Here is a 24,245-nt window from a genome sequence, read left to right on the forward strand (position 1 = left end):
CTTTGTGCAACTGGAAAAAGGCGGGGTGGCAACTTTTTTGTTTTGGTAAAGAAGGAAAAAGCTTCTTTAAAAGTATAAATCTTTCAAGCATGGGCTGGGAAGTATGTTAAAGCAAAGATTAGAAGTTATTTAATTAAAGAGAATTTGAGTTTGATGGGGCTAATAAAAATCTTATAAGATTCGTGTCTCTTAGTCTTAGGTATCAACCCCATCATTGCTAATCAGGGTAGGACCACACATATATATCTCTTGGATTAAGATTAAGACCCACCTGAAGCTTCAATGCCATGCCCTGCACGCGTGATAAGACTCTCTTTTCCTCTTTAGTCTTTGTGGCTTATGCTTTATTATTAACGTAATTATATGTTAATTATCTTTAAAAAAAAACTTAATTATGGTGGTTTATTGTTTACTTGACTTATTTATGAACAGTTTCTGATACAGTTCACTGATGTTTAACACATGCAGCATTATTGGGATCTAACCTGCTCTCTTATACTCTGAAAGGACCACCACCAATGTAGCTGGGTCAATAATCCTACCTGAATTATTTTGGTTTATATTATAATCGATTCCATTTTCTTTTGTAAGGAAAAATAAATGAATTCTTTGTGGGGTTTTGGAGTTTGAAACATTTTTATGAGGAAGTTGGCTGAATTGAATCACATCTGTGGCTTTGTTTAGCTTGAAGTAGAGCTGGCCAAACTATATGAAAGCTTTATTTTTATTTTTTTTGTCAGAGGAAAACATTGATTAGATTAAAGAATAAAGCTTTATTCAGATTATTGTAATGTATCATGTTCATGGTTTTGGATACATTTTATCAATAAACTAAGTCAATTTTGAGCATAATTTATCACTTTCTACCCATCAAAACCTACTTTGATCACCCCAATTACTGTTTATCTTTTCAATTTCAATATGCAAACAAAACCCCTTTCAAACCCAGAAAATAAAAAGATAAAAAAATTGAAAGCCAATATTTTGACCTTGTTCTTCTCTAGAGAGGAGAAATACTTGTGTAAAATGAGAATAATACTGTTTTATTATTCTCAATCAATCACAGTATGCTATTTGTGATTATTTTTTCACGTGACAATCTATCACGGCCAATCACTATTATCCCCGTTTCACATAAGTTTTTTTCTCTTGAGAGGTGCATTGTTCTAGCCCTACTACCACTTTGAAATGAGGTGAGGGGTATGATCCATTGTGAGTAGTGAGTACCCACATTGATCACTGATCAAGTTAGGTGTACCATCCCTATCATCGTATCTACCTATTTTTATTTGATTTGTAGTCCTTATTGTGGGTCCCTCATTCACTAAACAGAGATTAAAAACCCTACTTAGAATTATTTACTAAACAATATTTAATGACCCATTTATAGGATGTAGTGTGTCACACCAGATAATGACCTCGGAGCAAATTAGCCGCTATTTTCGGAATAATTTTTGGTTTTTCCAGCAAGATCACAACCAGGCCTGGGAGGGTTGACCAGATAATTTGGTTTGACCAGGTTTGTTGGCTAATTGGCTGAGGGCAAAGCATAACACACAATAATATACTACAGCTGGAAACCGTACCAGGACAAGGAGGTAAATTGATGATTAGATTCCATTATTCCTTATGTTCCTGAGGGTCAGAGACTCAAACCCCTCCAAAGTTCAAAAGAAAAAGATTACAAGTACTGCCAACTAATATTAAATTACTTGAAGGAAATTGAGGTGCCAATCCCTGTTATGCAACCACAGCCTACACTCTCATTGTGGTCCCTTGATAGACATACACCTGTCAAGTGGGGCCCACCCAGTGAACAAGTGGAAGGCATCTTTGACAGGGAAGACATATACTAATCAGGAATCTAATGGTGCACAAGGAAGATTTTGTATGGGCCCCAGTGAATTACAGTGATGTGCAATGATGTAGATGGAGGATGATGGAGGTTAGGAGCATAATGAGCCTTCTCAAAAGAAATGAAAGGGGGTTAGTTGGCACTGAGAAAAATGAGTGTGTAACAGCAAAGAGAGGTCTGTTAGAATAGTTGGCAAATGTGTCAGTAAAAAAAAGTATGTCAAAGATGGAAGCAAGCAAAGCTTGGCCTTGAAGAGAAGAACCTCTTCAATTTTAAATGAAAGAAAATACAGGGGGAGCCATTATTATAATTGATAAATTGTAAATAAAGAAAGTTCAAAGTAGAGAGAAGAGAAATTACAAAGAGTAAAGTGTGGAAGGGAAAGAGATTAGGTTCTGTAATAATTTTCCAACAAGAGCAGTTGGCAGTAGTTAGTCTGGTCTTTTAAAATCATACATGTCACCTGTTAACTTGAGCAGGTAAGCGAAGTCTCACTCTTTCTATGTCTCTTTCTAGCTCCATAGCTCTCTGCATTGTTTTTGATCTATAAAGGTTGGAACTTGATGCTTCCTTTGCTGTTTTTGAAAGTACCCAATTGGTGAATTGGGTTTTTCTCGTCGAATTTAACCAAGCATTTGATGCTTTTGGAGGTACAATCAAAAACCCAATTAGGGGGACTGCTAAAACCCTGTCCATTTCAGCTCTTGCACAATTCAAGTAGAATTTGATGCCTTTTGGTCTTTCTTGGGTACCCATCTGAGAATATCTCAAAAGGGGTTCTGTAACTTTCCTTTTTCTTGGTTCTGGGTCTTTTTTATTCAAAACTTCAGCTGGTTGTTATTTCCTTATTATTAGTAACTGGCAACCATATTTTTTATTATAATCATTCATTGCTTGAAGCTTGGAGTGATTCTCCCCAATTTTGGTCATAGTTGAAGAGATTCAGAACCGCTTTCCATCAATCAGATTGATGTTTGATTGAGTTGAGGGTATGAAATTTTAGTTCGCCCCTATACAAAAGAGAAAAAGGGAATCTGCTTTCTTTTTGTTACTCTGGTGAGCTGTTACTTAGCTAATGTCATTGTTTGTCTATGTCTACTTTATGCTCTGAAAGGTTCACTTTTCTTGTCTGTGGGGAGCATTTTCTTCTATTTTATATTTTTTCCTTCTCTGCACTAGAGTAAGCTTGATCCTAGGGTTTTTGAAAGGAAGAGGAGAGTAGCTGGTACCATATAAGATTTTATGCCTGATGCACTGGATTTATCCTTTCACTTTGTGTCCATGGGATTCTGCAACGAGAGGCATCTGTTGTTACTTTAGCACCCTCTCAGGTCTATAAAGCTGCAAAGGTTACTTGTTCCTTGTCGAGTCTGCAAGATATCACCAGTCAATTTTGGTCAAAGCCACCCACTTTGCCTTTAGTTTCATAGATTTCTTGTGTTTCATTATCTATTCATAGTCCTGGTCTTCGCCAACTGTTAAGTGGGGTGTTGTCATTTGAATAATATATAGGGGGACGCCATAAGCTTCTGAATTCAGAAATGGGTGGTCATGACAGTGAGGATGGGGGGTTTCAACATAGAAATGAGGGAAGTCTGAATTGCCCATCTTCAGGGATGAGCACAAATCCACTGCCTGAAAAGGTTTCGCAAATGACAATGAGCTCAGTATCCATGTTTAAGCCTTCAAATGGAGCTGACCCTTTTTTTGGTTCTGGTTGGGATCCAATTGTTTCATTGAGTCAGAGTGATAATTTTGGAGGTTCTTCAGTCGTTTCTCACAGAGAATTTTCCAATCCTCCTTACCCCGTGGCATTGGAAAATCCGGGAATGAGTAGCACCTCTCACCTTGTTCAATACCCATCTGATTCAAGCTATGTCGAAATGGTGCCAAAGCTTCCATGTTTTGGAAGTGGGAGTTTCTCAGAAATGGTTGGTTCTTTTGGCCTATCTGAGTGTGCTCAGATTGCAAACCCTGGGTGTGTTGCAAACTATAACCCAAACAGGGAGGGGGGTACTGAGAGGACTTCAACAATTGGCGCCCAATCTCATGATGATCACCAAATTTCGGAAGAGGGTGCTTTAGGATCTTCACCCAATGGAAAGAGAAGGAAACGAGTTCCTGAATCCAATTCTGCATTCAGTCCAAATAAGGTAAATTGAGCTATGTTCAATTTGTATCAATTGGGATATTGATGATTCTGTTTCCCTTCAATACAGTGCCCTAGTGATCATAATTGCTTTGTTATATGTACTAGAATGCTGAAGGGGAAATTAACAAGGATCTGTCTGGGGAGAGCTCTGATTATCTGAAAGAACAAGATGAGAAAAAAGCAATAGGTGAAGACAACACAGCTGCAAATTTGCGCGGTAAGCAGATGGGCAAACAGGCTAAAGAAAGTTCTCAGAGCGGAGATCCAAAGGACAGTTACATTCATGTTAGAGCCAGAAGGGGTCAGGCTACAAATAGTCATAGCCTCGCCGAAAGGGTATGTTCTCATTACTATATATCTGTGTATCAAATTTCAAAAAAATCTCCTTTTCTTTAGTTTATTGATGCAATAAAAGTTTCTGCTTGCAGGTTAGAAGAGAAAAGATTAGTGAGCGGATGAGATTGCTTCAAGAACTTGTTCCAGGATGCAATAAGGTATTCAGAATTTCAGAGTTGGTCAATGTTCTGAATGATCTCTTTATGTTATATAAAATACTGATCAATTAGATAACCAATCAATTTTCAAGATTACTGGGAAGGCTGTAATGCTTGATGAGATCATCAACTATGTGCAATCTCTGCAACAGCAAGTTGAGGTAAGATATTCTGCAATCTAAAATGAGGAATTAGCTCCATGTTTTGTAAATTAAAATATATCTGCGTAGTCATACATATATAGGCGCACTGCAACTTCTGCTAGTTGAACAGAACTACAGCAGCTGAAGTTAGAGAACCATGTGCATAATTGTAAAGTATTAATAGCGTGGTTTGTAGCTCCTAAATGTTCTATGATTCAGTGAAGGTTGTCTTTCTTTCCTGTTCCAGTTTTTATCAATGAAACTCGCGACAGTCAATCCAGAACTCAACATCGATATAGAACGGATTCTATCCAAAGATGTGAGTTCACCCTAGTTACTAGTCGATAATTTTGTCATTTGCTTCAATACTATTGGGTAAATGTGTTAAACTTGAGCTTGGTTTGCCTTTGTTTGTAGATTCTTAACTCACGAAGTGGCAGTGGAGATATCTTCGGGTTTAGTCCTGGAATCAGCTCTTCTCACCCATACCCTCATGGTATGTTCCCAGGAAACTTGCCAAGTATGCCAAGTTCAGCTCCACAAGCTCCACAATTTCCTTCCTTGCCTCAGGTAATTTGAGAATCTTCAAGTCATGCCAATATCATCCTTTCGATTGTCCAAAACATCTGCTGATTTAATAATATGTGCGGTTTTTCAGACTGTGTTAGACAGTGAGCTCCAAGGTCTTTTCCATATGGGTTTTGATTCTAGTTCAGCTATTGACAATTTGGGACAAAATGGTAAGTAACACAACTTCGTGCATGCAATCACTGGAAATTTATGTCTCACATTCTTCTAACATTAACATGCTATCATTTTCAGCAGGCCGCTTGAAATCAGAACTATAAGTTTGGAACAGATATTAAGGTCTACTCCCTCGCAACGGATAATTCAAATTTTCAGTTAACTGTATTTGACTCAGTTAGAGAAGAAGAAAAAACTGGAAGAAAAAAAAAAGGAAACAAAAGAAGAAGGTTTTTCAGTTGTATAGGCTCTAAGTTCCTAATTGTTTGTTCTTCGAATTTTTAGCAGAAGAAGATGACTTTGTTGTATTACAAAAAAACAAAAAATTGTGTATAATCAGACAAGGAAGGCAAGACTTTGATTGGTGAAGATGATTGTTTGTAACTTTGTTATTGGTGTTTGTAGAATAGGACTATGCTTGAAGTTTTCTGAGGGTTTTTGGGGAAGAAACTGTGAAAGAAATGTTTTTATTTTCTTGTAGAGTGCATCGTGATAAGAAAATAGATGCGGAGTGACAGATTGTTTTGATATTCATGCAACTTCCTCAGAAAAATCTCCATTTTATTGCAATAAATTATGAGTTATGTTTCTTCAAGTCGGTTTTAGTTGTTGATTTAATGCCCTTTTGAAGAGTGAAAAGACAAAAGGTACCCCACCAGCGAATTGAGACCAAAAACAAAACAAGACAACAGTAGTTTCAATTTCATTGGGTCCAAAACTTTAACTTTTTCGCATCAAAAATAAAAAACTTTATCTATTTTGCTAGATATTTGTGAATTATCAGATAAAAGCAAAGCAATCTTGGTAGCTTCAAGTCCTGTTTCAAGTGAAACTTCCTTTTTCCCAGTTTTACATGCAAACTAAATATTCACACAAACAAGAAGAACAAAAACAAGTCAGTTTCTTTTCCATACAAGTAAAGAGATTGATGCTTCTTCTGCAATAAGATGATATCAAAACCAGTTGACGAAGCAGCAAGCAAGCAACTCTATCCGTGCTCTCTCTCTCTCTCTTTTGTGGGTTGTGGGATTGCGATGCGATACAGCATGTAGATGATGCAGTTTCATGGTAAGAACCAGCACAACACCAATTAACACGTCAGGTCTGGTCATCATCTTATATCGTCCGAGTCTAAGGTTCATTATTATTGCAGCAGCCCATCACGTTTCTAGCTTCTAGCTTTTTACCTGAGAAAAAAATTCTTCACACCTTGAAGAAACAGACAGCTCACTTGCCCATCTCTCTTGGTTGGTTTTGATCCTTTAACCGCGTTTCAGTCATTTCTCTACTTATCATGAATTGGGAATTAAGAGAAGATCCTATCGTCTTGAAGTTGTGTATATGAAGTCTGTCTCAAATCTTCAAAACCAAAAGAAAAATTGTTGGAATACACTTATCATAACATAAATCATGTAAGTATGAGTTGTTGTCGTGATTGTTTTGACAGGTGAAAGAATTGAAGTAGGATATCACAATTACCTAATTGTTTTGAGTACTTTTGAGTTTTGACATCTGAAAATCTTTCATGTGGGCAAGGCATATCAGACTTTTACTGATTATATATTATTTAAAACTTGTTATCTGGTTGGTGTTGTGCCAAAAGAACCCACTGCTGGATGAGCTGAACATGTAATAGAAGAGCTCATTCCAACCTTTTAAGCATCCAAGAACCTCAACCTTATGAGGATTTGTTTCCATTTCTGACATTACAAAAATTCAACAAAAGAGAGAAGAAACCTATAGGATTTAGGCTATACTTGATCAGGTGACAGAAGAAAGCATCAAGAAGAGCATCAAGAAGATGGCCTTGAAACTGTAAAGAAGTTGTGTTTGATGTTTTAAGGACAAATTTTCTTACAAAAGAATTGACTACAAACAAAAGAATCAAAATAAATAGAAAAAATAACCAAAACATTTAATAAGGGCATCTGTGTTTCTGAGTACCATCTGCGTCTGACCAAGATGACATCCTTTCTCCATATAGCACAAACTATTCTCCTTCAAGGTGGTATGTGATGGGGAAGTCTGGAGGGTGGAGGACAAGCAAGAAGGAGAGTACTCTCAGTCTCAGCCCTCTACAACCTTCTCTTCCAGACTCTTCTTTCTGGGTTCTACTTCGATAGGTTTTACCACCCATGTTGTCTGTGTCTACTTTAGATCATCCATATATCCCTACAAAGTTTATTACTTTCTCTTCACTCCACCTGCTCACCAATTAGGTCTAAACCAACCAGCAGGAACGATATCCCCTGAAACAACAAGAAGTAGAAGTGGATGCCCTGAGCAGACAGAAGGCTCCTTGCTGAAGCCGTTAGAAGAAGAAAAGCCAATGCCAGCTCCTTTGTATATATTCTGTTATGCTTCTTCTTCCTGGAAGCCCTTTGCTCCTGCTGTCTAATTTCTTCCTTCATTTCGACAAGATCCGGCACTGACACCCCTCTTTGATGCTTTGGCTCTTTCTCAACTAAGGAGGCAAGATCACCTTCTGAGGAACGACCGGATTTCTTAGTCACAACCCACTCGTATGCACTACCAAGCTGGAACAGGCCGGATATCATAGCATTAAACTTGGTCACAGACATGGTGTTCTCAAAGAGAAGGTAAGGAACAATGAAAGGAAAGGCTTTTGGGGCAGGGAGGATGTTGAGAAATGACATGGTAGCTGGGATGTAACATACAACCCATGCTGGTAGCTCAGCCTCTGGGATGAACATTGTCATGGGGAGAATTATGCAAAAAAGGGTAAAAGAATAGAAGGGCAATATCAGTTTCCGGAGCAGAAAGAAGAGAAAGATCAAATTGAATTTCTTGCCAATGCTGATCTGTGACAAGCAAAGTATACGAAACGTATTAGTGAGCTATAATCCACAATACCTTTCTGAACAAACAGCAAAATAGGCCTAATTGGACAAGGAACAAGTAGTGCAAAAAGTATATATACCTTGGATTTTACGATATCAGGCAAACAAAGGCGAAACAACTGCATAGGCCCCGAGTGCCATCTGTGCTGTTGTTTCCGATAAGCTTCATAAGATTCTGGTAGTTCACACTGGCACTGAGCACAGAGATAGCACTAACCATTAGTCCACTACTGAAACAGAGTAAACTCACTTTTAACAGACATAATTTGGGACAAAATTGTACCTCAACATCATTGAGGAAAATGAATTTCCATCCATGAAGATGGGCACGGACAGCAATGTCCATGTCCTCCACAGTGGTCCTCTCCAACCACCCACCAGCTTCCTCCAAAGCCTGTATCCTCCACACACCAGCTGTCCCATTGAACCCAAAGAAATTAATGAACACGCTATTCACTTGCTGCTCTACCTCAAAGTGGAATGACAAATTAATGTTCTGCAGCCTTGTAAGTAAGTTCTCATCTTTGTTCACAAAGGACCACCTCGCCTGAACCAGCCCTAGGTCATCATTATCCTGAAATGCCAACAAAGGGTAAAATTTTAATTCAACTGATTCTAGTAATCGTGGTTCGCTTAACAATAATAATTAACAGCATCTTCTCATTAAAAGCATGGATTCTACATGATAATGTAGTTCGATCACAGAGATTATTACAACCCAACAAAGACAACAAACCATAACAACACAATTAACAATTACATACCTTGAAGTGAGGGACTGTTCTCTTAAGGAAGTCAGGGGTGGGCTGAAAATCGGCATCGAAAATGGCCACAAATTCATAGTCTTTGACATAACTACAATTCATTGCAGACTTGAGATTACCAGCCTTGTATCCATCTCTGATCACTCGATGCCGATACAAAATGTTGGCTCCTTCTTGCTGCCACTTATGGACATCCTCTTTGATCAGAAATTGGGTTGTTGGGTCGTCAGAATCGTCAAGAATTTGAATCAACAGCTTCGATTTCGGCCAGTCCAAATTGCACACAGCAGCAATTGATTGCTGATAAACCTGATTTTCAAACTCTACAGTCAGCCAAAAGCAAAAGAACAAAAACAAAAGATATCTCTACCAGCAAAGTAAGCGTAACTAACACAAACCATAAGAGCTAAAGTGAGCTTGAAATTTACCTCCTTTTCATTGCACATGGGGATCTGAACAAGAACCATAGGGAAATAACCAGTCTCCCCAGATTCAGGATCAAAAGCACCTTCTTTTGGGACTGGTTTGATCTTCTTGAACCGGATCCAGAAACACCCCAAACAGAGTATTAGTCTATCCAAGCTCTGAATCATGAAAAGCACAATGCAGGCACTGGTTAAGAACTGAAGTGGAGGAGCAAGATACTCCACACGAATCAAAACCCACTTCGAATAGACCCAATCAAACACTCCCTTCACCCCCATTGGTGAAGCCCACAAGTACTCAAGCTGAAGATGTGGTGAACCAAAGTGCCAACCTTTAAAATAAGCAGCCACCTCAAAACCCAACAAAATCAGAGACAGCCACAGAAACATCTTGATGCAGAAATAGAACCTGCTCCTTACGGCTGGGTTCTCGACTGCTCTGCCGCGGCCGATGGGCTCGACGTCGGTGTCGGTGTCCGTCCGACCCGAGGCCACACGGCGTCGTATTGCGGAGGCAAGGCCCAACATTGCGGAGCCGAGAGAGGTTAAGCAACCGGCGGCTCTGTGAGCTTTGAGGAGGAGGACCCAAGTGAACTGCTTGGCGTTTTTGCCTCGAACTCGACCCGGTGACTCAGAGATGAGGAAGTCCTCCTCAGAAGGACCTTCGAGCTCAACCATGGACCAGTTTGGGTTCTCCATCTTGACCACCACGGGTGTGCCTCGGTGGGTGTCTTTGTTAGACCACCAGCCGAAGGAGGGTGCCATTTCCGGTTTCTGGGGTCTGATCTCAAGAACCCAGCTGAGAAATGGAACGTTTTTTCTCTATTTTCTGCTCGGCAGAGACAAAACCCCTTTCGACCGCTTGAATATGAAGAGACCCAGCAGGCAGAAAAAGGCTAGAGCTTTGATCTCATTGTCAGAGAGAGAGAGTGAGAGGGATGAAGATGGACGCGTGGTTGATAAAGCAGAGCAAGGCGTCTCTAAATCATTGTGACATTCGGTGACAAGTTATAAGACAAGTGATTTCCACAGAGAGAGAGAGAGAGAGAGAGACACAAAGGTTATGACTGTGTGTGGGGCTTGAGGCCAAATGTGCTACCATTCAATTACAGCTTGCAAAAGAGGCCTCGGAAGCAATAAGAAGAGCAACGAGAAAGAGAAGAGAGAGAGAGAGATGGTAACAGCTCAACACGTCTTTGATTTTGATTCGGAATAAATAATTAAATCAAAGAGGGGAGGAGAGAGAGAGAAAAACTTGACAAAAACTAAATCAAAATATTCATACGAACCCACGTTCTCGAGTCAAAATCACAAACCCTTTTTGAAACTGATATTTTTTCACCATAACACCGCCAGATTTCTTTATAAATTCACCAAACCACAGAACGTTAACCCCCAGCTGATTTGGAAAGAAAGAACATCACAACAATCATGGATTAATAGCTAATTTGGGTTTCACAAACAGAACCCAAATACAAATTCAGAAAAGGGAAGGAAGAAAATGTGCAGATTTCCGACAATGACAGACAAAGTTTGTGCCTTTACTTTTTTTTTTTTATAACGTTTTTATTGGGGTTTTTCCTTCTTCACCTACTCTTCTCAAACGATGATAAAATCCGCAACAACCAACAACGTAAGCCCTAGCCCTAGACTTTTCCTTCTCACAACCAAAAAGAAAAGACCCATCTTTTTATTTTTCTTTTTTCTGTGGGGTTACAATCTGCAATTCACAAAAGGGTATATGAGAATTTACAGAGATTTTCCCGCGTGGAAGAGGGATATCAGATGCCTCGCTCGTGCTTCCAATTCCATCTGGGTCGCTGCTTCTCGTGTGAATGAAAAAACCCAAACGTCTTTTACCATTTCTCTTTTTACTTTTTCAAGTCTTAGAAAATGGAAATTGGAAATTATAATAAGTGAATAATAACAATAAAAATAAACAGACGAAAGTTCAACGAGAAAGACAGGGTGACCATCTAACCACCGCCACCACCAAGTGCGTCTTTGATGCGACAAAAGTGAAAAAAATAACAAGGTTTTCATTTTGGTTTTGTTTTCAGTTTCTTAATAATTATTTTTTAGTTTTATTTACTGAGTAATGGATGTTGTTAGAATTTTGTTGGACGAAGAGGAGGGAATGACCACGTCCCTCCAGACCAGTCTCGCTAATTCCAAGCTTCAAATGAGCTGGTTTAGTTAGGGACAGTGCTTTTGGACATCATCCACGTGACGACAAGAGCGTGCATCACACTATCGACTAGATTGTATTTTGGTTTGTTCATAAAAATAGCATAAATTTCAAAATGGTAAAGTGGAGGCACCGCTAGATAATTAGTGAGAATTCAAATTAATTTATCATGAATCATGGTTTACAAAGATAAATACTTCAACGACTCGCCTATCTTAATAAATAAATCATTATATTTAGCCGGTTGTTAATGAGTATTTTTGGAATGTGGTCAACATTATATACCAAAATTGATATGACATTTATTTTTCAGTAGCGAGTTTCAAGATTTTGTCATGCAAAAGAGCGCATGGCCATTTGAATTTTATGTAATTAAACGAAGTTATGTTAACTTTATTATAATGATCAACTAAGTTCACTTGATCATAATCTATAAATATTTATTTTGTTATTTGAAGTTGATTCATTATTTTCGTCTTGATTCCAAAGTCTATTAAAGAAACTTCACAAAACATCAATTAGCCTTTGATTTAGTAATATTTGTTTTTATTTGATTGAAAGATAACTTACATGAATGACGAAAACGATATATATTTGTGATGAGTTCGATACCTTAATAGTGGTAGTTTAGTCTTGTTGTTGGTGTATTAGCCAATTGTAAAAGTATCTTGTATTATCTAATCGTTTGTCCAAAAAAAAAAAATACTAAACAAGGGAAAATCGAGAGGTTGAATATGTTGATTAATCCAACTAATGCAAAATTATTCTATGAACATGATTTACGACGCGCCCTCTGCTTGCGAGTTCACTAGTGTCTGGCGCGCCATAAGAAATTATAATCGATAGGACAACATAAGATAATACAAATTGTCTAAATTACCCTCGCCTCCTCGCTACCCACCGACAACTTTCAGTTTATGAACTGGGGATAATTACGGGTAAATATTATGAGCACCAGGCTGTTACGGTGGTGCTCCTATGCTGACGCGCCGCACAGTAACAAATCTCGTGGCGTAGGCATGTCAGTAAAGTGAGAGCAGCGAGCCATTTTTCAAAATTCAAAAACTCCTCCATAAAAAAAAAATTGAAAAAATGTCTGGCAGGAGATGAATGGGACAGAGTGCATACATAGAGGATAAGGGTTAAAACTGTCTTTTTGTTCCACTGACAAGAATATAGACCCTTTTCCTAGTAGCCTAGTAATATTGAGACAAGGACGAGGAGTAAAAACTGTAAAACAAATGGTCCGTCGATTCTTGGGAGGTATAACATGGACCGTCGATCTTGACACATGAGATCGATGAGTTAGGATCACAAACCGCACGTGACAACCAGGTTTTCATAAAGTGTGTGCCACGATGGCCGGAAGAGGAGATACGTGGAATGGCGGTGGTCCTCGGTCATAACTGGGTGCCCACCACAGCCGACAGTGACTGGCCTGCCCACAGCTCTCTGTGCGTAATTCCCGGCTACTTGCCACGTCATCCCACCCACTTCATATCAGAAAAACGTTCCATCGTTTTTATTTTTTTATAGATGAAAATTTTAAACCCATGCAATGAAACGAGATGCACGTAATATTACGTGAGCGACATTCATAACTTATTACACCAACCAAATTATTTACAGTCTCATTACAGAATAAGCATTGTATTTCTTTTGTGTTATTTTTTAATATCCAGTGGTACTCAGTGAATGGAAAATCGAACATAGAATTTAAAGTACGTGCATTATCTAAACTATAAATCTTTTGCACGTACGCATTTTATTTCACTTTTACGATTTAAATCATAACATGTTTCTTGAAAAACAATAATGTTAGGTCGCACGGTTTGGTTATAAAATTTCACAGAAATATATGTCATGCATTAGGACACTAATGACTGAATTAGTATTGTATTACAGAACTAATGATATTTAAAGGGCGAAATTGGCTTTGGAATAGCAATGATAATACAACTTTTTATTGTGGATGACAGCTCCACTGTGATTGCTTTCGATTTTGATTTCTTCCTCTTTGTTTTCTTTTTAAAATTTTGAAGAAGAAATAAAGTAATACAAGTTTTAATTCAGCAACGAATTAAACAAAGTAGAAAGTTATAAAAGTTAGAGGACATGTAGGTCCATGTGGCATTTTATTTCTTTAAATCTAATCAAAGATTAGGTGATAGGTGCGATAAAAGAGCACTGCATTTAATCCATAATTAAATGCGTTAGGGATCATAATGAGTGTCCATGGCAGGTTTGAAGCAAATTCAGAGTAGTATAGCTCCTAGTCAAGTACTAATATTCTAGTTAATTGATAATTAATTGTATTAGTAACATTAGTTATATCACAATGATATGATATGTAACTTGTATCTCTGTGTTTTGATATCATATATGTGATGTGTCACCACGAACCAACACTGCGCTTTATTATATAAATCAATCATTAATCAAGTATTATAATATAAAAAACCCATTTGTTTTAGCAAAATCAACTTTTAAAAGCTTACGACTGCGAGAAATATCTTTTGGACTGTTTCGTCAAATTGTTTTGTATATTCAAATTCAATTATGCGTTTTCTGCAAACGTGGAATTGACATGTCGTTGTCTGATTGGTTGAAATCATCCAATTATGCGTTGCAAACGTGCTGATTTGTTTTCGTGTTTGGATGTAATGCTGTCCATGTCTTGTAATTCCCTCTGAGTTGTTTCTTTTTAGTATTGTGACTCATGACTTTTGAGGATGTCCAAACAGTTCAAGTTCATTGTCGACCTCGACTATAATGATATGTATAAAATTCCTCTCAAACAAATTCATTGCTATTATAATCCAAGTCACAAATTTTTACTTTTTTTTTGCACTTCTTCTATTATTGACACATCATTAGTGTGATGATAAGATGCCATTTCTCAACAATCCTTTATGCTTTCACCACAAAAAAGGATGAGATAGCAAACAAGTCAAATGCTCGAGATTTCATTCTGTCTAGTAAGATGGGAGGTTTTGTTAAGGCCAAGGATCCAATCCAACCTAGTTAACTGCCATATGCATTTAGCTATAATTGGGAGAGGGTGTTCCATTAGCTTCAACTCGGCCTATTGAGTGTTTTGGGCATTTTTATGAGGTTTTGGGATTGGATTTATTTTAAGAAATCAATGACAGTTTTGTAATTTAAAAGAAGTTAAAAGTCTTTTTGTTATGTTGTAAATTGGCTTTGGATATGTTTCTAAAGTCCATTTTATATAAGGTTTTTTATTTATTTATAATTTGGGCTTCTATATTGGGTATAATAGTGAATCTCCCTTATATTTTATTAGTTCAAAAATAAACAAAACCGTAATTACGATTTATGTTTTGTAACTTTTGTTAACATCCGATGTATACAATAATTTTGTTTATTTTTTAGTAATGCAAACAACAGTTTCAGTACGGACCACGGGCCAATCACCTTCTTACTTAATACTTATACGCAATGTTTGTGTAAATTTGAAAAAAGAGAGCGCCGTGAACATCTCAATCAAATATAAACAGAAGATTCAAAAACAGGTGTGAATATAGGCATGGCATGGCCAAATTCCAGCCGCTCCCAAATGCTCCAAACTTTTGTTTGTCTCATTCTGCTAAAGCTCCTTCCTACTGGCTCAGGATGACTCTGTCTAATTTTGAATCTTTCAAACATCGTTTTCTATCGTGTAGAACCATCTGTCATGGAATCTTCCATCAAATATATTGGTTTTTACTTTTATCCGAGTTAAGATGCAATGCAACTGGCAAAAATAGTATGGTTTTGTCTTTTGTTCAAATAATGTCCACAATTATAAACCTCTAAATAATGTTAGGCAAATGTAGGTTAGGACAATGTATCCGTCCTTTTAAATGAATGTAAGTTAGGACAGTGTACCCGCCCTTTTAAACGCAAGTTCGAAAGAGAAAACCAAACATCAGCCTTTGTAAAATTGACACTGGCCCAGCTATATAACATGATGGGAAAGTATTTTTCTACTCGAGGAGACAAACTAGTAATAGCAATAACATCATACACGTGGATAAATCAAGGAGGAGACAAACACAAGGCCCGGCTATATATTTTAGTTGTTGAAGACGACCAAAAGGCAAATCGACTTGTATGATTTCCACAACAACCAAGACGTCAGATTGATAAATAAACAATCCCAAAGAAAATTTTCTGTGGGCAACATATAATTTATGCTTTTCTGTATATTTTATATTATTGGCGCAGAGAAACCATGAAACCATGAGAAGTGAACGAAAACAATATAAAGAGCTTCTGAGGTTGTGAAAAATGTGACCAAACTGATCAATCTTCATGTCTTGGTGAATTGAGATCAAGTGGAACAGCTGTTCTGCCAGGTGGAGAGAAAGAGAAAAGGGCAGGCCATGTGTGTTTCGGATGCTATTGTCACAATTGAGAACATTTGAAAACGACCCAGTAAACTAGGTTAAAAAAGCAAGCACAGATGATCATCCAATCCCAACCGATGAAAAGCTTTGAGTCGAATAATGCCACAACAACGCAATGCGAAACAGCTTTGGTGTTTGGTGGGGACCACTAAGAATCATTATTTACACCTCCCTGGTTAAGCTAATTACTCTTTCCACATAACAACATGATAAGGCAATCGCTTTATTTTCTTAATGTTCAATGATTAGTAGGCTTTTATTATTCCAAAAAAAAAAAAAAAAGTTAAAGAAAGGTGTGTATAAAGAAGTATGGAAAAAAGTAGGAATCTAATCTAATCTAATTCTAAATGAAACGAATGGAAAATCTTGCTGTTCTCGTATGTCAGCTTCCAGCGAGTTTATCACGACTGACAATGCTGTAAATGTCACTGGAGATGGCCGCTGTGCTTGAGGAGACTGCTAAAAAGATCATCACCCATGACACTAGTTTGTCCTTCTTTGTTGCAATTCCATGAGTGTCCCTGCATAACAGGACAGAGGAGGAAGGCATGGCTTTTAGGTCAAAGCAGAGAAGGTTTCTTCTCAGTCAATTAAAACATCAAGTGCTAAATGCAACCTTTTATTTTTAGCTTGTCCTTCTGTTCAAGTGTGTGAGCTGACGTGCAATTCTATCAATGTTGTTATAACAAGTTCATCATAGTAAACGTTGCTTACCTAAGCGCAACGGCAGCAGGAAATATGAAACCAACGGAGATGGCAGCTGTAGCACCTGTGAACTGAAAGGCATCCCAGATGCTAGGCACAAAATTGGCTCCAAGAAAAATAAAACCCATGAGAGCTGCAGTTACTGTGTAGAATCTTCGATTGTCAAATGCAATAGGAATGGCAAAGGGGAAGAGAAGACCATCTAAATTGAGGCGAAGGGAGAAAAATACAATGGGGAAAACAAGCATCAGGTGGACACCATAGCTAACCCTAACAATATCATCAAGAAATGAGCTATATGGAATTCCAAGATCAGCATCGAAATTTGCCAGCACATCATCCAGCGTGTGATCCCCAAAGAGAAGGAAACTAAAGAAGCTGGTTGCAATGTAAACAGATGAGCAAAATGCAAGTGAGGTCCGCACTATTGACTTCATCTGGGTAGGGTCTATCAGTTCATTCTCTATTGGGTGAACTGCAAGTGCATTAGAAAAGTAGTCAGCTAATAGAATACACATCCTTGTATTAAGCAATCAAATGCCATTTAAGATTACAATATGCACCATGGTTGTAGAAATTAGAACCAAAGTGTATCCACTGAGTCACTTGATAAGCTTGAACTGTAGTCACTAACTAAGTAGTTTGCCGTGAGGTAGTACATCAGTGCCTACTATTATGGTGGTCGTTTGTATCTTACGGGCAAAATATAATGTAACATGACCATTGTTAACCACTCCCTTAGTATTCATTACCAAATTTAATGGACTAATATCATCTTCAAATTACTGCAAAGCATTATTTCCTTAACAATAATTCTATTATAAAAACAAAAGAAATCTAGCAGGCTTATTTGCATATGGAGTACTTACTGTTGTGGTGGCAGATATAGGCAGTGACTAGAATGGGAATGGTAGTGAAAAGCTTCCAAAATGATGCCTGGTCAACGAGTTTGGGCATCAAACGTGGAAATGCAACGCTTCCATCCATCAACTTAAAGATCGCTACTCCCGCTGTTATTGCCACGAAAACAACAGCCAAAGCAACGGACAATGCCGATGTGTATCTCAACGAATCTAGCACAAAAAGATATAATATATATGTACAGAAATCAGTCACTGAATCAATAATTGTTATGCCAGTCAACAGCTGAAACTCTATTTACATGGTATTTGATCGGATATCATCTCTTAGGAACATATGAACACTTCTTCCTAATTATACATGATAACGCTTGCCTCCATTCATTCCTAAATAACTCGAGGAAGTTCAGAGTCTTAAAATAGTTCAAGCAAAACAACTAATGCAAGCTCATTGCCAGAACTGTAGCTGCTTATATGACAATACAAGCAGGACCAGAAAATTGCTAGCAATTTACTAACTTGGGCTACATTATATAATGCAACTAGTTTTTTTGCGACTACAATTTGTCAAAATATGTAATTATTAACAAGAAAAAAAAAACAGAGAGAGAGAAGTAGAGAACGTACCCACGCGCTTGAAAGAAATAAGAGGAGCCAAAACAAGGAGCGTGGTGAGAAGAAGCAACGAGAATCGTGCGGTCCACCAACGTTGACCAAACCATTCCTCTATTACACCCGAATGGCGTACTCCTTCCGACCAAGTCCCCGACAGCACATCCCCTGAAACACCAAAATTCCAAAATTAGCCCCTTCCCAAAATATAAGCTGGGGCACATACGACGTCGCTTAGCAGCTAAACTCCCATAGTCTGAACCTCGTTGACCAAAAACCCTATACCAAAAAAATAAATAAACTCCAGAAATTAAAAATAAAAAGTATTGTTGAGCAGAAACTATACCGATGATGATCATGTAGACGACGAGCATGCCCAAGTTGTTGACGACGACGCAGAGCTGGAGGAGGGTCCGTCCGGGCCCACCGAAAGCGTCGCCGACCAGACCCGAATACGAGGCTGTCTTGGAAGCTCGCGTGAACCGCATGATCATGTCGATGGACGACTCCGTCAACATAGCCCCCAAAACGATCATAATTAGGCCCGGAATCAGGCCCAACTGCTTAACCGCCGCCGGCAGAGCCATAATCCCGGCTCCAACGATTGTCGTCGACATGTTGAAGACGGCTCCGGAAAACGACGCGCCGTTGAAACCGACCTCGGCGGAGTCATGGTCGTCGTGCTTCTGGGGAAGAAGCGGAATTTTGGGGCTGCGCCGGTACTTCCTGTCCGACGAGACAATTGTCATTTTGGTAGATTATGGGGGTTGTTGGGTTGGCCGTTGAGGGAGTTTTTTTGGGTCTGAAGCCGTTAAGGGAGTTTGGGGAGGGGGATTTTTATCTGATTTGTTGCCCGCACAGGAACCGACCTGGAAACGAATAGCGCGTTGACACGTTTGCAGATTTTATTACAGCTTGGAATTGGATGGCCGTTATGTTAAAGCAAACGACAAAAGAAGAGCTTGGGAAACTCCTTGCGATTTGGCAAAGCATTTGGATGGCCCAATAAATAGGAGAGACCATAAAAGATAATTGGCTTTTTTATGGATTTCATTCCAATTGGGTGTTTCAAATTTTATTCAACGCGTTTCTTTGAGATGGGGTGACCAATTTAACGTATTGCAGAGTTTTTTGACCAAGCATAGACCGAAACCAACAAAGTCTCTATAATTTCATTTAAACCATATGTTACCAGTAACTGCTAATGGTAGGGCCAAAGTTCAAATGGGCTTCTAGTTTACGTTGAATTGGGTTTTTTGATCCCAGAAACTGATAAAATAAAATAAATTCAGACAATATTTACTCATATGGGTCAATGATTCATAGTTTGCAAAATGCAAAGCACAAGCTACAGAGAGGTTACAACATATGCAAAGCACAAGCTTTGTTCATGAGAGTTGATAAAATACTTGCTTGTACAGCATTTTAATGTAGTTTTGAAGTTAGTTAGTAGAACTTACAAGCATTGCCAAAGCCAGTTAAATGGCAGAGCACTACATCAGCGCTTTCGCTTTCTCTTGTTGGATTTTTACTTTTATCAGTTTTGAGGTCTGGATCTGATTGCGAAGATGGCAGCTTGGCCCCTACAGCACCACTCCACAAAGCCCTCTCTACATCTGATGGTGTGAAGCTCTCCTCTTCGGCAGTCAGTTCCTGCATACATTCCACCAGCAGATAGTTAAAAGTGGCAGCAAAATCCATGGAAAAGTAAATAATGTGACATTAGTTTAGATAATATTCTTGTTAACACCATGCCAAACTAAAATTATCACAACTTACAGATTTGTCACACTTAATATGATAATTTAATTTAGTATGGAAAAATGGACATGCTACACTCAATCACCATAAAAAAAAGGGCTGGAATTACAATGATAGCAGCTTTCATGCTCATGAGGATGAAAATCAGCCCTGAGAAAGTTTAATCGGGCAGGGCGTATGCGTGCCCTCTCATAATCATCAAATCACATGGACATCATATGATGGATAGATGCGAGAGGGAGGTTGCGCATCTACCCATCATATGATACAACCGCACTCACCCTACGATTTTTGTTCCACATACAGTATTACACTATATTAATTGGCACTAAATTTGTATAATGTGCATGTGTTATATGCTTGCATTGCAGTCATCAAGTAATTTTCCGAGTTACACCAATGCTGAAGAAATTGACTGACCTTTGCTTTCTCCTGTAACTTATTTGCGAATAACAGGTATTGCTTGAGTGTATAGTCTTTGGAGTTGCCAAGAGCTGCAACCATAGCCTGTTACCAAACAAACACAAATTAAATTTGAAAATCAACCAGAAAGACATTACTCAAATGAGAAACAATAAACCCAAAATTTACACTCAAAACCCTAAGCTAATTCACCTCGTCGGACATGAAGGGCGCCACGTCAGGAGCGTAAGCTGCCAGAACGGCAGAGGCGGTGGCGGGACCCACCCCTTTGAGCACCGTGAGCTCAGAGATAGCCTTTGAGATATCAGGAAGTGCCTGAAACGCCTTTTGGGAGGCCGATTTCACCACGGCCTCGTCCAAAGCCGATACGAAATCCAACAGCCTCGGCCTCAAATCCACAATTTTACATACAAGTTTAGCACACTCCTCATTCTAACAGCAAAATTGATATATAGACGCACAAAAACGTTGAAGAAGAGAGAGAGAGAGAGAGAGAGGTACCGCCATTTGCCACGTGTGAGCTTCCAGCGCATGAGGTCAGAGAGCTCGGAGGTGGTGATGAAGGGGCTAGGGTTTCGTTGGTGGAGGAGAGAAGGGAGCTTGGTGCGGTAAAAGTCATCGAGAGAAACCAAATTGGGTTTGTTGAGTGATTGGATGCGAGACGAGTAAGAAGATAGGGCCTCTCTCCAGAGACTCAGAGTAGAGCACTCAAATTCCATTTTTGCTGTTGCTTGCTGTACCGCGTCTCGCCTTTTTGGTTTGGTTCGTTTCTTTCGCCTTCCGCAAATCAGTTCCCGCTAATGCCGCTACGCCCGCCTTTTAATTTTAATTTTCTGCTTCTCAGTCGAGTTTCTACCTTAATGGATTTGCCAACAGGCCCGTTGGGCCCTTTTTGCATTGGGCTCAAAAACTCATTTTGCATAGCATGACGACGTGGCATTAGTAAATTTTAAGAATAATACAATTTTTTTTAAAATTATATTGGATAGAATATGATTTCTTCTTTTAATATACAAGAGATATTTGAGAGGGGGAAGAACCCCTTCATATGCTATAATAAGTACTTTTAACCAATCGAACTACAAAGTCTTGTCATAATAGAATACAACATTTGTCAATTTTCATTAATTTTTTTAGGGCTAATGACAAAAGACACTTTGTTGATTTGGGTTGGTTCTCAAATGAACCCCAGGGTATTAATTTTATCAATTTACACCCTTACGTTTGTAATATCGTCCAATTTCATCCTTCCGTTAAGTTGACCATGTGGTCAATCGTTAAATGCTGACGTGTCTACTGTAAGACTCACCTACTAACCAACCAATTTCTTAAAAAATTATATAAAATGATAAAATAACATAATTTTAAAAATAAAAAATCGAAAAACCAACCATGGCTTCTGGCTTTGACCATCCTCCTTCCCCGCACTATAGTTTTAAGATATGTAACTCTCTTTTAAAAGCACCTGCCAGCCAACCACACCTCCACTTGATCTTGCTCTCACTAAACCAATCCCTAAACCTTCCCCCTCTTCCAATAATACGATTATTCAATTTTCAAAAATTGAATTCATTGTTTGATTGATTGTGAGAAAAACCCCAGAATTCCCTAAACCCTATATTCTTTTTGTTTATGTGAAAAAGATGCATATTTGATAGAGATGGAGCCAACCTCAGGCAAGCCAGGCCTTCTCCAGCAACGGCAAACTCGAGAAGTTGACTAAGCTGACAGATTGCTGTCGAGATCGTACGGACGCTGAGGCCCAAAGGGATTGCGGTGGTCCACATCGACATGAAAGACACCTACAGCTTCCATTCGTTTATTGATTTGTTCAATTGCTGCAAGCTCGTGACTTATGTGGATGTTGGAGCTAGATGTTATGACTCCTGCAAAGCGCTGGAAATAATGGAGGTCGCAGCCAAGTTTGGTTGAGATCCTTCCCGGTGTCTTGTTGCGACACTGCTGACATCATCGAAGGCTCGGACCCACGATTGGGAAAACCCAGAAAGGCAGTCGAGAAATCGGTGTTGTCGATAAACTTCCTTTGCTGCCTTTTTAGATCTGCAACCTTCGTCAACACCTCGAGCGCGAGCAAGACCAAGCTGGAGAAGCGTATCTCAACGATATTGGAGCATGTGACAATCGACGACCTCCTGGTTGTTGTCATTCACCTACAATGCTGAAAGGCTCTTTGATCTTGACAGCGTGAGGAAGATCATCTCCAGACAGAAATAGGGTTGGGGGCTGGGGTTGGTGCGGGGAGAGAATGGGTGAACAGGGGCACTGGGTTTGTTGGGCAGGGAAGGGGTTGGTTTTTTTTAATAAAAAGAAAAAAAAAGAAAAGGTTATTTTATCATTTTATTAGGAACTGGTTGGTTAGTAGGTGGGTCTCATGGACACGTCAGTATTTAACGATTGACCACACTCAACGGAATGATGAAATTGGACGATGTTGCAAACGTAATGGTATAAATTGATAAAATTAATACCAGTCCATATTGAGAACCACCTAAACTAGCATGGTGCCTTTTGTCGTTAACCCTTTTTTTTTATAGAAAAAATAACACGCGAACAACACATAAAGGACTAAAATTGGACGGATTCCGTACAATAAATTAACAAAAGTTTATAGCTATGTGGACCAAAAACGTTTTCTAGCCATGGTGAAGCTCACTTATCTTGAGTCAAACTTGTATGTTGTTGCGCGGGATTTTACATTAGGCAACTTAATAACTAGAAGCCGTTAATTTGGACATATTTCTTAACACATGTGATGCAAGTGGCAAACCCAAACTACACTCCGATGCCGCCAATTGGTTTTATATCATGTATTACTCATTTTGACTGACTAATTCATAAAAAATAAATTATTGTTGCATTATTATTGACGGCGTACGGACGAGTGTGCCTGCCTAATTCTTCAGCGGCGGAGTACAATTTCTTTAGTCTTGGACCTTGGTCGTCCGAATACTCCTCCTATTATTTGGTATATCATTTACATTAATATTGCAAATTAATGCTGATTATACCTTTTTTTTGGGTAAAGATGCTTTATGATAACATCATAAGATTACACAAAAGAGAGGATGAAAACATCCAAAAATTAATGTGAAAGCTAGAACTCATGCATAAAATATACTGTCACAAAAAAATTAATCAATGTTTCTAATTTTAGGACTTGTTTTAGACTATTTATATATTAAACACTTAAATCAGAAAGTTAATGCGTGACGAGTTTGAGAATTATAATATATTGAATCTTCTCTCTTTTTTCTTTTCTTTTTTCTTGGCTAAGAATTATAATAATATTGGTCTCTTGATCCAATTTCAACACTTTTTCTTTTCCCAAATATCCTTTCTTAAAGTTCCGAAAAAAACATGTAATGCCTGTCACGCCCACCAATCAGATTACAGTATTATTCATTTTAGATCATATGCCTTGCCAGCATGGCAGCTTAATTATTCTTGAATAATATACTGTACAAATCGGATTCACGTGATTTTATATAATAATACGTTCGTATCCTAAATATTATATTTATTTTTTTCGAGTCCCCCGACGTTCTTTTTGTTTGACAACTGTTCGAAGTGAGAGCCTTGACTCCAAGTTTTAAACCCAAGACGAAATTTTGGTCAAATTATTCACAGTGCAACCAGTAATTTATTCATCTAATTTCTTCCATAATCTCATTAGATCGAAAATTACATATCAAATAGTACATAATAACTATTTTGAGTGACAATAATAGTTTTTCTATAACAATAAGAATAATAATACTAATTAAATGAATAAGACATCACATACACATAAGATACAATTTGATGATTATTTTATTGACATAATCA

General features: G+C 38.4%; 4 protein-coding genes across 6 annotated transcripts; 1 reads left to right on the forward strand and 3 right to left on the reverse strand.

Annotated features, from left to right (window-relative positions):
- The first annotated feature begins 1,982 nt into the window (after positions 1-1,982).
- Positions 1,983-5,983, forward strand: LOC103320500 (basic helix-loop-helix (bHLH) DNA-binding superfamily protein). Of its 3 annotated transcripts, none has more exons than XM_008222185.3 (9): positions 1,984-2,334; positions 3,368-4,008; positions 4,113-4,343; positions 4,436-4,501; positions 4,594-4,662; positions 4,892-4,963; positions 5,062-5,214; positions 5,303-5,384; positions 5,467-5,983. In XM_008222185.3, exons 2-9 carry the CDS (start codon positions 3,397-3,399, stop codon positions 5,490-5,492), a joined length of 1,311 nt encoding a protein of 436 aa, XP_008220407.2. In that variant the 5' UTR covers positions 1,984-2,334; positions 3,368-3,396; the 3' UTR covers positions 5,493-5,983. The 3 variants fall into 3 exon arrangements, with proteins under 3 accessions (XP_008220408.2, XP_008220407.2, XP_088902132.1); XM_089046006.1 differs by having other exon boundaries at positions 1,985-2,334; positions 3,037-4,008; XM_008222186.2 differs by having other exon boundaries at positions 1,983-4,008; positions 5,470-5,983.
- A 1,212-nt stretch (positions 5,984-7,195) lies between these two features.
- Positions 7,196-10,947, reverse strand: CSLC12 (Cellulose-synthase-like C12). The gene is made up of 5 exons (XM_008222187.2): positions 9,442-10,947; positions 9,014-9,322; positions 8,533-8,823; positions 8,330-8,443; positions 7,196-8,210 (listed from the first exon to the last, which is right to left on the reverse strand). Exons 1-5 carry the CDS (start codon positions 10,201-10,203, stop codon positions 7,584-7,586), a joined length of 2,103 nt encoding a protein of 700 aa, XP_008220409.2. The 5' UTR covers positions 10,204-10,947; the 3' UTR covers positions 7,196-7,583.
- A 5,270-nt stretch (positions 10,948-16,217) lies between these two features.
- LOC103320503 (amino acid transporter AVT6A-like) lies at positions 16,218-19,343 on the reverse strand. Its single transcript, XM_008222188.3, has 5 exons — positions 18,562-19,343; positions 18,231-18,383; positions 17,613-17,816; positions 16,753-17,218; positions 16,218-16,559 (listed from the first exon to the last, which is right to left on the reverse strand). Exons 1-5 carry the CDS (start codon positions 18,962-18,964, stop codon positions 16,421-16,423), a joined length of 1,365 nt encoding a protein of 454 aa, XP_008220410.1. The 5' UTR covers positions 18,965-19,343; the 3' UTR covers positions 16,218-16,420.
- A 150-nt stretch (positions 19,344-19,493) lies between these two features.
- LOC103320504 (DNA binding protein) lies at positions 19,494-21,308 on the reverse strand. The gene is given in 5 exon segments (XM_008222190.2): positions 19,494-19,743; positions 19,746-19,868; positions 20,397-20,483; positions 20,592-20,787; positions 20,901-21,308. Coding segments are annotated over 5 exon segments (654 nt in total). The 5' UTR covers positions 21,119-21,308; the 3' UTR covers positions 19,494-19,713.
- Positions 21,309-24,245: the final 2,937 nt, after the last annotated feature.

Source organism: Prunus mume, linkage group LG2 (genome assembly GCF_029339155.1).
Source record: "Prunus mume cultivar Tortuosa linkage group LG2, ASM2933915v1, whole genome shotgun sequence".
NCBI classification, from domain to species: Eukaryota; Viridiplantae; Streptophyta; class Magnoliopsida; order Rosales; family Rosaceae; genus Prunus; species Prunus mume.